Source organism: Bos taurus, chromosome 5 (assembly GCF_002263795.3).
Source record: "Bos taurus isolate L1 Dominette 01449 registration number 42190680 breed Hereford chromosome 5, ARS-UCD2.0, whole genome shotgun sequence".
Taxonomy (NCBI): domain Eukaryota; kingdom Metazoa; phylum Chordata; class Mammalia; order Artiodactyla; family Bovidae; genus Bos; species Bos taurus.
This window is the reverse complement of record NC_037332.1, coordinates 73,953,623-73,968,502: the sequence shown is the minus strand read 5'-3', so window position 1 is coordinate 73,968,502 and position 14,880 is coordinate 73,953,623. Positions and strand designations below refer to the sequence as shown.

The window sequence follows — 14,880 nt, the reverse complement described above, 5'->3', positions numbered from 1 at the left end:
ATAATCATGTTGACTATTATCTCACAGTTTGTCTGCAGGCTATAGTGCTTCTCTTCTGAACTTAAAACTTAAGAATATAGCCTGGATTAGTGGAAGTCTGAAAACCATATAACGTTTCTAAATTATAATAATGTTTACCTGGGGAAATTTTTAGACATTGCAGAGTGTATGAGGTAAAATGCAAAGTCACTCCTATTCCAGTTTCTTACCTGTAGTGTGTAAACATAGTGTTTTTTAATAACATTAAAAAAATTCCTGTATGTAACAAAATAAACTATCAAGAGTTTCTTCTTGATCTCCTGATAAGGGTTTACATTTCCCTTTTGAGGGAGAAATAGTTCAGCCTCTACCTGTCTTGCATTACTTTGAAACACATGGTACAAAGGCCACAAGTGATCTTAGAAGTTTTGACCTGTCTTCCCCCCATCTCCCACTGCTAATTGACAGGTTTATTCGGTTGACTGAGCCAGCTTTGTCAAGACTGCCTCTGGGGGAGAGTTAATATTGTGCTTTGTGTGCCAGAGCATCCTCCCCAGCAGAGCTGAAATGGAGGGTGGAGGCTGCCCCGAAAGAGGAGAGTCTGAGAGGAGCCCAGTGGGGTATTAGAAGTCCCCCTTGCTGTGTTCATAAACTGCACAACAGTGTCTTTAGCCTTTACGGGTTATTTAGTAGACCTGTCCAGTGTCTCTGTTTATGCCTGGAGTTGAAGCATAGGTCTGTGAATACCTTTGGTGCTTATTCCCTTTTATTCACCAACCCACCTGAAATAGAATTTTTTCTTATCTGTCTTCAGGCTAGTAAATCCCATGAGGATTTCTGAAGTAGTGTGCTTCATGTAGTTTGGTAGGTAGGTAGATAGTTAGATAGCACTGAATAATTTGAAAGAGAAGGGACAGGATTATTTTCTTTCTTAGGACACCCAGAATAGAGAGAAATCATTTATAGTACCCTGACCTTGAGATCATGAAAATAACTTATATAGTGATGAATGACAAGGATTTTCTTTCCTGAAAAACTACAGGTAAAAACTAGCATAATTTTTAAGAACTAAATGAAGGGAAGGATTTTTATGTAAAGCATTCCTACTACTTTGTAGACGTGATTCTTAGACATTAGAGACAGCTGAATTTTGATGCTGTATAACTTCTGTAGGTAATGTCAGTTCCATTTTTTTTTTTTTTTTGAGAACAGCATAATAACTCAATGCTTCAGTATATTGGCTTCCCTTTACTGATTACACTAGTCATCATTCTCTTTTTACATTAAAAAATACTTTGTAGGCTTTATTACAAAAGTAGTATAAACTTATTAGGAGCATGAGGAAATTTGGGGGGGGTTTGGATAGATATGTTCACTGTTTAGATTGTGGTGATGATTTCATGAGTGTACGTATATATGTCAGAACTTACCAAAGCGTACACTATGAGTAAATCAGTGGGGCTTATTGTAGAATTGTCCCTCGGTATCCACAGGGACTTACCAGAGCGTACACTATGAATAAATCAGTGGGGGTTATTGTAGAATTGTCCTTTGGTATCCACAGGGGATTGGTTCCAGGACCCCCTGCAGATACCAAAATCTGCAGATGCTCAAGTCCCTTGTATAAAATGGCATAACTAATATCTGCATATAACCTGTGCACATCCTCCCATATTTTTTTTTTTTAATTTTTGTAATTTTTATTGTTTTGGCATGTGAGATCTTAGTTCCCTGACCAGGGATTGAACCTGTGCCCTCTGCGTTGGGAGCACCAAGTTTTAACCACCTGACTACCAGGGAAGTCCCTTCCCATATATTTTTAATCATATCTACATTGCTTATAATACCTAGTACAGTGTAAATGTCATGTAAATAGTTATAAATACAATGTAAATAGTTGCTGGACTATGGCAAAGTAAAGCTTTACTTTTCTGGGATTTTTTTTTTTTCCCCTAGTATTTTTCAATCAGTGGTTATTTGAATACACACTGCAGAGCATGTATTCAAAGAGAAGGCCAACTGTATATGTCAATTATGTCAATAAAATGGTTTTTTAATTTTTTTATGATTTGATGGTGAAAAAAATGGACTTATCTTGCCGTTAATATGTATTTCGATTTGTTAGTGAGATTAAGCATTTTTATCATACAGCCGTTTGTATTTCGTCTTCTGTGAACTGTTGTTGTGTTCTTTGTCTTTTTCTGTCTGTGTGTGTGTTTCTCCTCAGGTTAAATAACCTGCACTTAGTGATGGTTACCAGTGTGTGTCTGTCTTATGCTGTAGATGTTTTCCCCAGTTGGTTTTTCTTTTGACTTTAAAATCCATTTCTCCCCTCTCTTTCCTCTCCTCCCCCTCCTCTCTCTTCTTTTCTTCCTGTCTTCCATAGCCAAATCTTTTTTTTTTTTTTTTTAACTTTTCTGGTTTTTAGGTTTCCTGTCTTACTTAAGAATCACCCCACCCCAGTAACACTCCCAATATTTCTTATATTTTCATAGTTTTAATTATATTTTATTCCTTTTTTTTTTTTTTTTTGCATGGAGCATGAGTATTTTCTTTTTGGTGGGTAGCCAACTTCTATTCAATACAATATCATCTGAGCCACCAGGGAAACCTCTTTAATACCAGTACCATATGATAAATAATCATCCCCTCCACTGAATTGAAATGCCACTTTTATCTTCTATTGAGTTTCCATATAAACTTAAATCAGGATTATCAGTGTTCCTTTAGTCATTTTGTATATTCCTACTATTGAATCATAGTAGTTTTATGGCAAGTTTTAATATATGATAGAGCATCTCCTCCTTCATGGGTTTTCCTTTTGCAGACTTTATTAGTATTTTTTCATATGCAAGTTAGAAAAGTATTTGGTCCTGTTTCCTTCTTTAGGCACCATTTGATTTGCTTCTGATTGGAAATTATACTAGGTTTATATTTGATTTGGGGAATGATTAACTTCTTATCTTTATTATTACTCAGAAATAAAATATACCTTTCTGTTTTTTCAGATCTTATATATTGTATGTTTTGTATTATAATTTAAATTTGGGTACTTTGGAATAGATTATTATTGCTAGTTTTAAAATAGCCATTCATGTATTTTAAAATAGTTTTTCAAGTTTTTTCTGCCCATTGGTATATCTTTCTGTGGGATGTGGTTGTTAAAAAGTCGTTAGCTTTCTTTCAAACGCCTTGTTCTTTTCATTGTGATCTGTAACATTTCTTTATAGATTCTGGTGTCCTTTTCCAGATGTATGTATTGTGAATATTGTCTCACAGTCTCTGCCTTGTCTCTCTATTATTTTAAGTTGATTTTCGGAGAACAATTGTTTTTAATTTTGGTGAAATCTACTCTGTCATTTTTTTCTTTAATAGTTCTTAATTTTTTTATGTCCCCAAAATTTCTTGTTTATCGCAAAGGTGTGAAGATTTTGCTGCCTTTTCTTAAAGTTTTATAGTTTTAGCTCTTACACTTAGGTCTATTATCTCTTTCAGGTTAACTTTTACAAATATAGGGTGAAAGTTGAGGTTTTTTTTTTTCATTGGGTATTCAGTTTTTCATTTATTAAAAAGTCTTTCCCCTGCTGAATGGACTTGATGCCTTAATATTCACTGTAAATGTTTATTTCTGTCTCTGGGTTCTTTTCTATCTCGTTTATCTGTTGTATGTTTTTAAACCAGTACCACACTATTATGATTATCATCACTTTGTAAGTCTTGAACTCAGGTAGTATAAGTCCTCCAGTTTGTGTTATTGTTTTGACTACTCTAGATACTTTGCATTTCCATATAAATTTTAATAACAACTTGTCAGTTTATACAAAAACACCTGCTGAGATTTTGATTGGGTTTGTGGAATTTGGGGTGCATTGTCATTTTCAGAATATCCAGCTTTCCAATCTATGATCATATATTTCTCTATTTATAACAGCCTTTGTAAATTTGTTCTGTTTTATTTTAGGCAGATTTTAAAGGATAGTTGAACCTTCCTTTAAAAAGTAATGTGAGATCTTTCTCCAGTTTTGGATTCATTTTTTTTTGCAATAGTATGAGTTTCAGTCCAGTTCAGTCACTCAGTCGTGTCCGACTCTTTGCGACCCCATGAATCGCAGCACGCCAGGCCTCCCTGTCCATCACCAACTCCCAGAGTTCACTCAAACCCATGTCCATCAAGTCAGTGATGCCATCCAGCCATCTCATCCTCTGTCGTCCCCTTCTCCTTCTGTTCCCAATCCTTCCCAGCATCAGAGTCTTTTCCAATGAGTTTAATGGCCATCAAATTAATGCTAAAAACCTGGAATGGTGTTAGACAGTGCTACTGGAAGTTCAGTTTCCTGTACCTCTCAGTGGGTAGAAAATCCCTTCTTAAATTGAGGGGAAAGAAGGATAACCATAACTGAGGAAGAAAGAGGAATAATTACTTTGTTGTTTGAAGGAACTGATGCTCATGATTAAGAGGAATCCAAGTGATATAAACCCAGATTTTCTTTGATCCCTAATGCTATGATGTCTAAAATATGGGGGAAGGGGTTTATCAAAGTGCTACCACTTTGAAGCATTTGACCATCTCTTTCAGCTATTTCCAAAAGGATAGTGGCCCCGGACTTTGAAAATGTGTTTGTTGTTAGTAAAATAATGACTCTGCCTTTTATGGACTAAAATGGGAGGTCAGAAGGTAAGTTGTTGAGAAGGGAGGATTTTACAAAATCTCTTACACAAGATTTAACTCCTCATTTATATCTGAACTTAAAGACGGAACAGAAATAAGACAGGGGCTGTGGAGTCAAAATGGCTTCTAACGAGTTCCTGCTGTTACTGTATGTCCTGTAGTGATATTTGAGCTATCACATGAGATCCCAAGTAAGCATCTGGGGATGGACGCCATGTGGAGAAGTATCTGCTAGCCTTGAAATGCTAGCAGTAATTATGAAAAACTCAAGGTTTTTGTCTAAGAAATTTTTTTGTTTCTAATTTAAGGAAAGGTTTTTTTTTTTTTTTTTAATTAACTTAGTGGCCAAGACTTAAATAAATCTCTACCTTGAAATTCAAAGATTAATTTTGTTAACAATGTACTTTCTCCTGAATTCTGTGTTCTTAAAATCTAGAGGTATATATCATCTGGTTTTGAGAATTTAATTTATACTGTCATTCTACCTGTTGCTATGAATTGTAATTTCAGTTCAGTCACTCAGTCATGTCTGACTCTTTGTGACCCCGTGGACTGCAGCACACCTGGCTTCCCTGTCCACACCAACTCCCGGCGCTTGCTCAGCCTCATGTCCATCGAGTCGGTGATGCCATCCCACCAGCTCACCCTCTGTCCTCCCCTTCTCCTCCTGCCTTCAGTCTTTTCACAGCATCAGGGTCTTTTCCGATGAGTCAGTCCTTTGCATCAGGTGGCCAAAGTATTGGCGTTTTCAACAAATTACAAATCAATTACAAAGAATTGTAATTTAGTGAAATTAGTTTTCCCCTAATAATCACTAAAGGAATAGAGTGTACTAAAGCAAACAGTAATGGCTCAAACAAATTTCAAATCTTGTAACTTATCTTCTGTAACAAATTTCCTTGCATTTAAAAAAGTTTGCTTTAAAGGAAAATCTTTGGTCCTTTGGTAACTAGTCAACTTTTTTTTTTTAGTCTTATCTTCTCTTTCTCTGTTTGTTCCAGGGTAACCAGGAGCCAACAACAACTCCTGATGCAATGGTTCAGCCTTTTACTACCATCCCGTTTCCACCACCTCCACAGAATGGAATTCCCACAGAGTATGGAGTGCCACACACTCAGGACTATGCCGGCCAGACCAGTGAGCATAACCTGACACTCTACGGAAGCACGCAAGCCCACGGGGAGCAGAGCAGCAACTCACCCAGCACACAGAACGGATCTCTGACGGTACGTGAGTGATGAGGTGATGAAATAGAAGGAGGCCTGTCATCGTCCTATTGAAATCTTCTTAATCATCATACCCAAAAACCCTTTGAATTAATTTTGCATTTACATTACATTGCATAGCACTAATGTAATTTCCATTCTACTCCAAGCATTGTAATTAGAAGGTAAGGATTTAGGACAGAGCTCATGGTCATTGCCCAGGAGCTTACAGTCTAGACATGGGACAGACAGTAAAACAAGGTAAGTGTGATGATGAGAGTTAACTTAGCAGGAGGCTGCTCTTTTCAGCTTTACGGGTCACCTTCATTCTGCAAAAATCTCACAGTCCTCTGTCCTCATTCTCTACAATCTGTCAGCAGTATGCTACACACTGCCTCCTCCCTCCTCCTTGAGACACTTGAGTTGTTGGCTTTCATGACACTCCCTGTTTCCCTCTTAGGCACTGAAAGTCCTTTCTTGGTCTTTCTTGCTGGTTCATCTTTCTCTATTCAGCTTTTAAATGTAGTACTCCAGAGCTGGGTCCTAGGACTCCTTTCCCTCCTGTTTTTTATCCTGTCTCTGTTGTATAATGATACTACTAAATTCACGTAGTTGCTCAAACGACACCTGTGAATGATTTTTTTCTCTATTTCCATCATCTCTGCATCCAGTCCATTAGCAAGTCTTGGTCACCGTGACTCTAGAATTTTTTCTTACTTCAGCCTTTTCTCTTCATCTTAAGACCATAGCTGGATAGTGTCTATAATTAAGAGCTCAGCATTTCCACCAGATTTTTTAGGTCTGAGTCCTAATATCGTCTGTAATTAGTAGTATGACCTTTGGCCAGTTATTTAATCTCTCTCTGCCTTGGCATGCTCATCTGCAAGATGAAGCCAGTAGCACCTATTTCAAGTGGCTTTTAGGAGACTTAAAAGAATTTAATTCATGTGAGGTGTTCATCATCATTGTCACCACTCTAATCCAAACCTTTTCACTTTTTCTGTTACTGTTGCCTAATTTATCACATAGCGGCCAAGATCCTTTGTCTCTTAATGCAAATGATGCTATTTTCCTGTTTGAGTCTAATGGTTTTCTAACATACTTAGAATAAAATCCAAACTCATACCTGGTTTACTAATCCCTGGCCCCAGCCTACCTCTTTGACTTTACCTGTTACGGGAGTAAAGGAAGCATCATAAATTACAATAGGTATGTTATCACATCATACAGGAAATCATTTTGTTTGTGGGATTGTGTGGTATATTTCCTAAGATAAAAATGTCCTATACTCTGCATAGAAAGATCTCTCTCTAGTTTTTAGCTTTCTTTTTGCCTTTCTGTATCAGATTATTAGGAGGAGAGCTTTACTCAGCCTTTAAACCACTTGATAAGATTTACTTCCCTGTAAAGAGCCTTGTAGGGGAAGCTTTTGTTGCATAAGGATAGATTTAACCTGCTAATACTTTCCATTTTCTTTTATTGGACTACCAAGAAAAATCCATTCTTCCCTTGAAGACATGTTATCTTATCAGTGTCAGAGTTATATAGAAGCAGATAATTTTTAACTTCGTAGGTAATGGACTATAATAGACAATTTATTTGAAAAGTCTGGGCATGGTGGTAACAAATGAGACTTTCCATAGCGTCCATTCTAGAATTAAAATACATAGGCTGCTGTATTGGCTGCATTTCCAAATCACGTACAAATGATGATGAACTTACAGATTTAACAGAAGTACTAGAAAAGAAGGAAAAAGAAAGAATAAAATACTATAAATCAGAGGCTTTATCAAGGTATTTTAATCACTAAGTCTATTTCTTTGCTAGTTATCAGTGTTTTTCTTTTTTCTATTTTCTATTTCTTATTAAATCAGTTTTGGTAATTGGTGTTTTTCTAGAATTTTTCTGTTACCTGCTAATTAGCTATCTTGTTGGTATAAAGTTATTCTAATAATAATTCCATTGATTATTTTAATTTCTACTGCGTTCATACTGATACCCACCCTTTCATCCTTGATTTTGGTAATTATGTCTTCTCTTTTTTTCTTGGTTAATCTAGTTAAGGTTTTTTGATTTTGCAGCTTTTTCTAGAAAACCAGCTTTCGATTTCATTGACTTTTTAAAATCTGTTGTTTTTCTGTTTTGTATGTCATTTATTTCCATTCTGATCTTTATTATTTCTTTCCTTCTGCTTGCTTTGGGTTTGACTTGGTCCTATTTTGCTAGCTTCTTGACATGTAATCTTAGGTCATTGATTTTAGAATTTTATCCTTTGTAATATATGTTTAAAGCTACACTTTACCCCTTAAGTTTCCCTTTAGCTGCATCCCATAAAGTGTGATATATTGTGTTTGCATTTTCATTCAGTTCAAGATATTCTTAAATTTTTCCTTATGACTTTTTCTTTAGTCCTAGCTTATATAGAAGTGTGTTGTTTAATTTCCACATGTCTAAGGATGTCCCCGGAGAAGGCAATGGCAACCCACTCCAGTACTCTTGCCTGGAAAATCCCATGGACGGAGGGGCCTGGTAGGCTGCAGTCCATGGGGTCGCTAGGAGTCGGACACGACTGTGTAACTTTCAAGTAGACAACCTGAGCGACTTCACTTTCACTTTTCACTTTCATGCATTGGAGAAGGAAATGGCAACCCACTCCAGTATTCTTGCCTGGAGAATCCCAGGGACGGGGAGCCTGGTGGGCTGCCATCTATGGGGTCGCACAGAGTCGGATACGACTGAAGCGGCTTAGCAGCAGCAGCAAGGATGTCCCAAGTCTTTCTCTTTATAATCCCATTGTTCTCAGAGAATATACTTTGTATGATTTCAGTCTTTTTAAACTTAATGAGACTTGTTTTACAGCTTAGTAGATGAGATGGTCTGTCCTACAGAATGTTCCTAACCAATTAGGCCTTTTATCAATATGAAATGTCCCTTTTTGTTTCTATTAGTAGTTCCTGGCTTAAGTCTGTTTTGTCTGATACTAATATGACCACTGCATGTATCTTTTAATTACTATTTGCATGACATCTCTTTCCTTCATTTAGTTTCAAACTCTGAATCTAAGATATGTCTCTTGGGGAAAAACAAACAAACAAACATACATCTGGATCTTATTTGTCCAGTCTGAAAATTACTGCCTTTGTATCAGAGTATTTAGTCTATTTACTTTTAATATAATTGTTAACATAGGTGGATTTATGTCTGCCATTTTACTATTTGTTCTTATATGTCTCTTGTCCTTTATTGTTCCTTCTTTACTGATTTATGTTAAATAAATTCTTTGTGTATCTTTTGAATCCCTTTGCAATTTTTTAAATTATTTATTTTTGTTGTTATTTTTGTATTTTCTTAGTTCTTAATCAAGAATTACATCTTGGAGTTATTACAACCTACTGATGGCTCTGTGTGTGTGTGTGTGTGTGTGTGTGTGTGTGTGTGTGTGTGTATGTATGTAAGAGGAACTCAAAAGCCTCTTGATGAAAGTGAAAGTGGAGAGTGAAAAAGTTGGCTTAAAGCTCAACATTCGGAAAACAAAGATCATGGCATCCAGTCCCACCACTTCATGGGAAATAGATGGGGAAACAGTGGAAACAGTGTCAGACTTTATTTTTCTGGGCTCCAAAATCACTGCAGATAGTGACTGCAGCCATGAAATTAAAAGACGCTTACTCCTTGGAAGGAAAGTTACGACCAACCTAGATAGCATATTCAAAAGCAGAGACATTACTTTGCCAACAAAGGTTCGTCTAGTCAAGGCTATGGTTTTTCCTGTGGTCATGTATGGATGTTAGAGTTGGACTGTGAAGAAGGCTGAGCACCGAAGAATTGATGCTTTTGAACTGTGGTGTTGGAGAAGACTCTTGAGAGTCCCTTGGACTGCAGGGAGATCCAACCAGTCCATTCTGAAGGAGATCAGCCCTGGGATTTCTTTGGAAGGAATGATGCTAAAGCTGAAACTCCAGTACTTTGAGCACCTCATGTGAAGTTGACTCATTGGAAAAGACTCTGATGCTGTAAGGGATTGGGGGCAAGAGGAGAAGGGGACAAGAGGGGATGAGATGGCTGGATGGCATCACTGACTCGATGGACATGAGTCTGAGTGAACTCCGGGAGTTGGTGATGGACAGGGAGGCCTGGCGTGCTGCGATTCATGGGGTCGCAAAGAGTCAGACACGACTGAGCGACTGATCTGATCTGGTCTGATTATGCTGCTGGTAAAATATAGCAATTTGGTCCAGTGGGGTTCTGTCCCTTACCATCCTTTCTGCAGGGTTATTGTCATATGAAATGAAACAGTATAGTAGTACAGTTCTTGCTTTAAAAGATCTTTTATCTTTAAAGAAATTTACCATTTCCATTGATCTTCATATCTTCCTATGGATTTGAGTTATTTTCTAATGCCATTTCCTTTTAGCTGATAGTACATCATGTAGGATTTTCTGGAGGCTAGGTCTGCTTGAAACAAATTTTCAGATTTTGTTTATCTAGGAATGTCTTGCTTCTGTCTTCATTTTTGAAGGATAGTTTTGCTAGCTGTAGAGTTCTTGGTTGACAGTTTCTCCCTGTGTTCTCAGCCCTATGACATCAGCAAGAAGTCAGTTGTTGACCCTGCTGTTGTCCCCCTGTACGTGATGAGCTGTTCTTCTCTTGTGGTCTTCAAGATTTTTGGTTTACCTTTGGCTTTGAGCAGTGTAACATTGATAGATTGAGGATAGATATTTTTGTTTTTATCATACTTGCAGTTTATTGAAATTTGGGGGTCTGTGGATTGTTTTCCATCAAAATTGGGAAATTTTTTAACAATTTTTTCGAATATTTGTTCTTTCCTTCTCTCCTTCTGGGACTTTTGCCACAAGTGTGTGGGGATGCTTGTTTGTTCCCTACAGGTTCAGATTCTGTTTGTTTTTAAGCTGGATCTAAAGTTCTGTTCATTTTTCTAAAGTGTTCTTTCTTTCTCTTCTTTTGATTGGATAATTTCAATTAATCTGTTTCAGTTTACTTATTCTTTATTCCACCAGGTCCAGTCAGTTATTGAGCTCATCTGGTGACTTTTTATTTTATTTAATGTACTTTTCAACTCTAGAATTTTCATTTAGGATTTCTGTAGTTCTGTCAAGATCCCCTACTTGACTAGGGAATATTTCCTTTAATTCTTGTCATGTTTCCTTTAATTCTTTGAATACATTTGTCATTGTCACTTTGAAGTCATCTGCTACAAGGTCTAGGCCGCTGAGAGCCTTTTTCTAGTTACTGCTTATTTACTTGAGTCAGGGCCTCACTTTTGCTATTTCTTTGCATGTCTTGTAACTTTTTAGTATGTTTTAGATGTTTTAGTAATATATTTCAACACTCTGAAGTTTGTTGGTTTTGTTTTTGAGAAACATAGAGATGAGTGTTAATGTGTGTGTTTTTAGTACTTTGCCTGGATTAAACTGTGGAGTGTGACTCTTCCATGGTCACTAATGTGTCTGCTTAATGATGTTTATTCTCCTTTTTACTTTTTATCCTGGCTGGGAGTCACTCCTCTCTCTTCATAGACAGTGATTTGGGCATAAGTTGTGCTTAAGCACCTGGAGTGTGGAAAGCTTCTACCTTCTATTGATCTGTTTGTGATTTGGGAAGTGCATTTAGAGTCCAGCCAGTTCTCAAGTACGCCTTCACTTTTTCTTTTGTTGCGCCCTCTTTTGTCTCCCCCCTCCCCATCCCAGCATTTTCAATCAGTCGGGAATGTCAGGAGAACATAACTAGTTATTCTACAATTCTCTCATTTCTAGGATCTTCTTTCGTATTTCTAGCTGATCTGTCACACACACCAGTCAGACCGCAACCTCAAGCTAGAAGAACCAGTTAGGTTCCTACCAAGTTTGCCACTTTTTCTGACAAAGCCGTGGCTTTCTACTGTACCCCACCCCAGTACCCCAAGCTGAGTCTACCCCCTCTGACAGCAGAACTACTGGTTTTCATGGCCTTTGTTGTTGTTCAGCCGCTCAGTCGTGTCCAGCTCTTTGCAACCCCACAGACTGCAGCACACCAGGCTTCCCTGTCCTTCACCATCTCCTGGAGCTTGCTCAAACTCATGTCCATTGAGCCGGTGATGCCAGCCAGCCATCTTGTCCTCTCTCATCCCCTTCTCCTCCTGCCTTCAGTCTTTCCCAGTGTCAGGTTCTTTTCTAATGAGTCAGCTCTTCACATTAGGAGGCCAAAGTATTGGAGCTTCAGCTTCAGTGTCAGTCCTTCCAATGAATATTTAGGATTGATTTCCTTTAGGATTAACTGGTTTGATCTCCTTGCTGTCCAAGGGACTCTTAAGAGTGTTCACCTGACTCTATCCTAAAAGCTGTCCTGGCAGAGCTGAGGATTAGAGGGTGGAGTTCTTGGGTTGGAATAGCCCCAGGAAGTAGGTTTGTAGCCTCCTGCTGGTATTAACCCTAAAGCTGTAGCAACTTTTCATGAAATTTCTCTATTTGTTATCTGCCTTTGATTGATTTCCAGAACCCTGAAATGACTGAGTTTTCTTATTGTTTTGAGGAGAGGATTCACTAACCTGTTCATGCCATTAGAGGCAGAAGTCCCTGCCCTGAATCATTTCCTGGTCATGTACAAGGCACAGTACACCTCTCCACACCCTACCCATTTCTCTTTCTTTCTCTTTCTCATTGCCACAGTTTCCCATGGTTTCAGAATCCCAGACTGTGTTTCTGATGACAGTGAGCTCTGTTCCTTCATATGAATATATACAGTTAGACTTGTGTTTCTCATTCATATGACAAACTATTCATTATATTATTTTATATTGTGTTGACCAATTTGAGTTCCTAAAGATATATTGAAGTAAGACTGGGAATCCTTGTGAATAGATTGTGAATGCATTAGTGCTGTGGAAAAAATGGAAACTCCTTGATTTGTGCCTACAAACTGAGCACAGGTTCTGTCATGTTAGGAAGTTGCTAACAGTAAAAAGGGAAATTATCTGGAAGCTCTAGTTGAAGATTCTGCTTATATTTTTAAGTGTACATTTAAAATATGAGTGTAGATCCACTGCTCTTAAGCCCTTTACCTTTGGAAGTTGTGTATGATTGTGTGTTTCTCAGGCGAGGGGATGTGTGCATAGAGAGAAATTGAGCAGTAGAACAGTATATTTTGAAACCTAGATTGCCAACTTTATAAATGATACTGTTAAACCTTTACCTTCTACTTATATATTTCTTAAGAGTCTGATAATTCCTGTGGCCATTACATTCCAAAGGTAGATGAGAAACATTTATACGTTATTTATAAATAAATGAGGGATTCCCTGGTGGCTCAGACGGTAAAGAGTCTCCCTGCAATGCAGGAGACCCAGGTTCAATCCTTGGGTGACGAAGATCACCTGGAGGAAGATATGGCAACCCACTCCAGTATTCTTGCTGGGAAAATCCCATGGATGGAGGAGCCTGGCAGTCTACAGTCCATGGGGTTGCAAAGAGTCAGACATGACTGAGCGACTTTACTTTCTTTCACTTTATAAATAACTGGTATCTTAAATTTGTATAACAGTTTTCAATTTAAAACTTGCTTCCACAAACATTTTATTGTGGCTCATAAAATAGCCCTTTGTGGTGGTATGCTGTTGTTTTTTACACTACGGGAATCCAGTCTGCCACTCTTGACTCTGCATGTCCAGCTCAATGCCTGTGATTATATATATGCACTGGTCTTCTGAGCAGACACTTGAGCAGCTTTTCCCATTCAGTTCAAGTGTTAGCTCTCCTGGGAAGCCCCGCTTGACTTTCCTAGGCAAAGCCAAATTCATGTACCCTTCATCTAGGCTCAAGTAGACTCCTGAGCTGACCACTTTCTGTGGACCTTATAGGATGCAATGGTTTTTTGTTCACTAGTGACTCCCTAACTAAAGTGTAAGCTTTTTTTGCTTGATTTACCGTAGTAACTAGCACTTAATAGTTACACAGTAAATATTTCTTGGGGGGAAAAAAAAAGGAAGATAGAGGTGTGCCATGGGCAGCCTGAGGAGAGAAGCTCAGGCTCCTTGGTGGAGAAGGCGTAGACTTAGGCCTTGTACTATGAGTGCCTGGAATTCAGACATGCTTTGATGTGGTGGGAAGAATTAGGAAAGTCATTTCTCAAAGCAAAGTCGGAGAGACAAAAAAGATCAAAACGTCTTTGAATAAAAGCTGGGTTTCTGTTTGATGAAGCTTGGATGCTTGGTGGAGATGAGTGGGGAGTACGGTGGGAGAAAGGTCACTCGAGAGCACAGATTGGGAAGTGTTTGAGTGCCTGACTGAAAAATGACTTTGTTAAAGATGTTTGAGTGGGAAATGGAAGTGAGCAGAATGGTGCTTCAGAAAATTGATCTCTTGTGTATACAAGATAGTAGAGAAGCAGGAAGACTGGTTAGGAAAGGGTCCTGTGGTTGGAGTTGATAATGGGGTTCTGGAATCGGGGCTGCAGTGATGATATAAAAGAGGAAATACATTAAAGAGAAATTATGAGGGTAGAATAAACAGAATTTGATAGCTGGTTGGATGAGTAAAACGAGATCAGTCAGAATTTTCAACCTTATTGCAATAAATTTATCTTGAATAAAATCATTTTACCCTCCCAGGTTTCAGTTTCTTCATCTATCAAACAAAGATAATAATGCCTACCTGGTAGTCTTATAGGCAGAATAAATTAGAGAAGCTGTGGAGATTGCTTGTTTAAATAGTTCTTTGAAATAATTGTTTTTATCATCTTTTTAAAAATCATTTGTCGTGGTTAATGTCATTTATTTGTGCTTTTCATTATTGTGAGCTGCTGCTGCATATTAAAAAGTAAAGACATTACTTTGGCAACAAAAGTCCGTCTAGTCAAAGCTATGGTTTTTCCAGTGGTCATGTATGGATGTGAGAGTTGGACTATAAAGAAAGCTGAGCGCCGCAGAATTGATGCTTTTGAACTCTGGTGTTAGAGAAGACTCTTGAGAGTCCCTTGGACTGCAAGGAGATCCAACCAGTCCATCCTGAAGGAAATCAGTCCTGAATATTCATT

At 37.9% G+C, this 14,880-nt stretch overlaps 1 protein-coding gene across 40 annotated transcripts in view; it reads left to right on the top strand.

Annotated features, from left to right (window-relative positions):
* Nucleotides 1-14,880, top strand: part of RBFOX2 (RNA binding fox-1 homolog 2) — a 293,230-nt gene that overhangs the window by 220,499 nt on the left and 57,851 nt on the right. For all 40 annotated transcript variants that reach the window (XM_059886356.1, XM_059886364.1, XM_059886360.1 and 37 more), the window contains one exon: nt 5,650-5,874. In XM_059886356.1, coding sequence (XP_059742339.1) covers nt 5,650-5,874 — 225 coding nt within the window. The remainder of the gene's footprint in view (nt 1-5,649; nt 5,875-14,880) is intronic.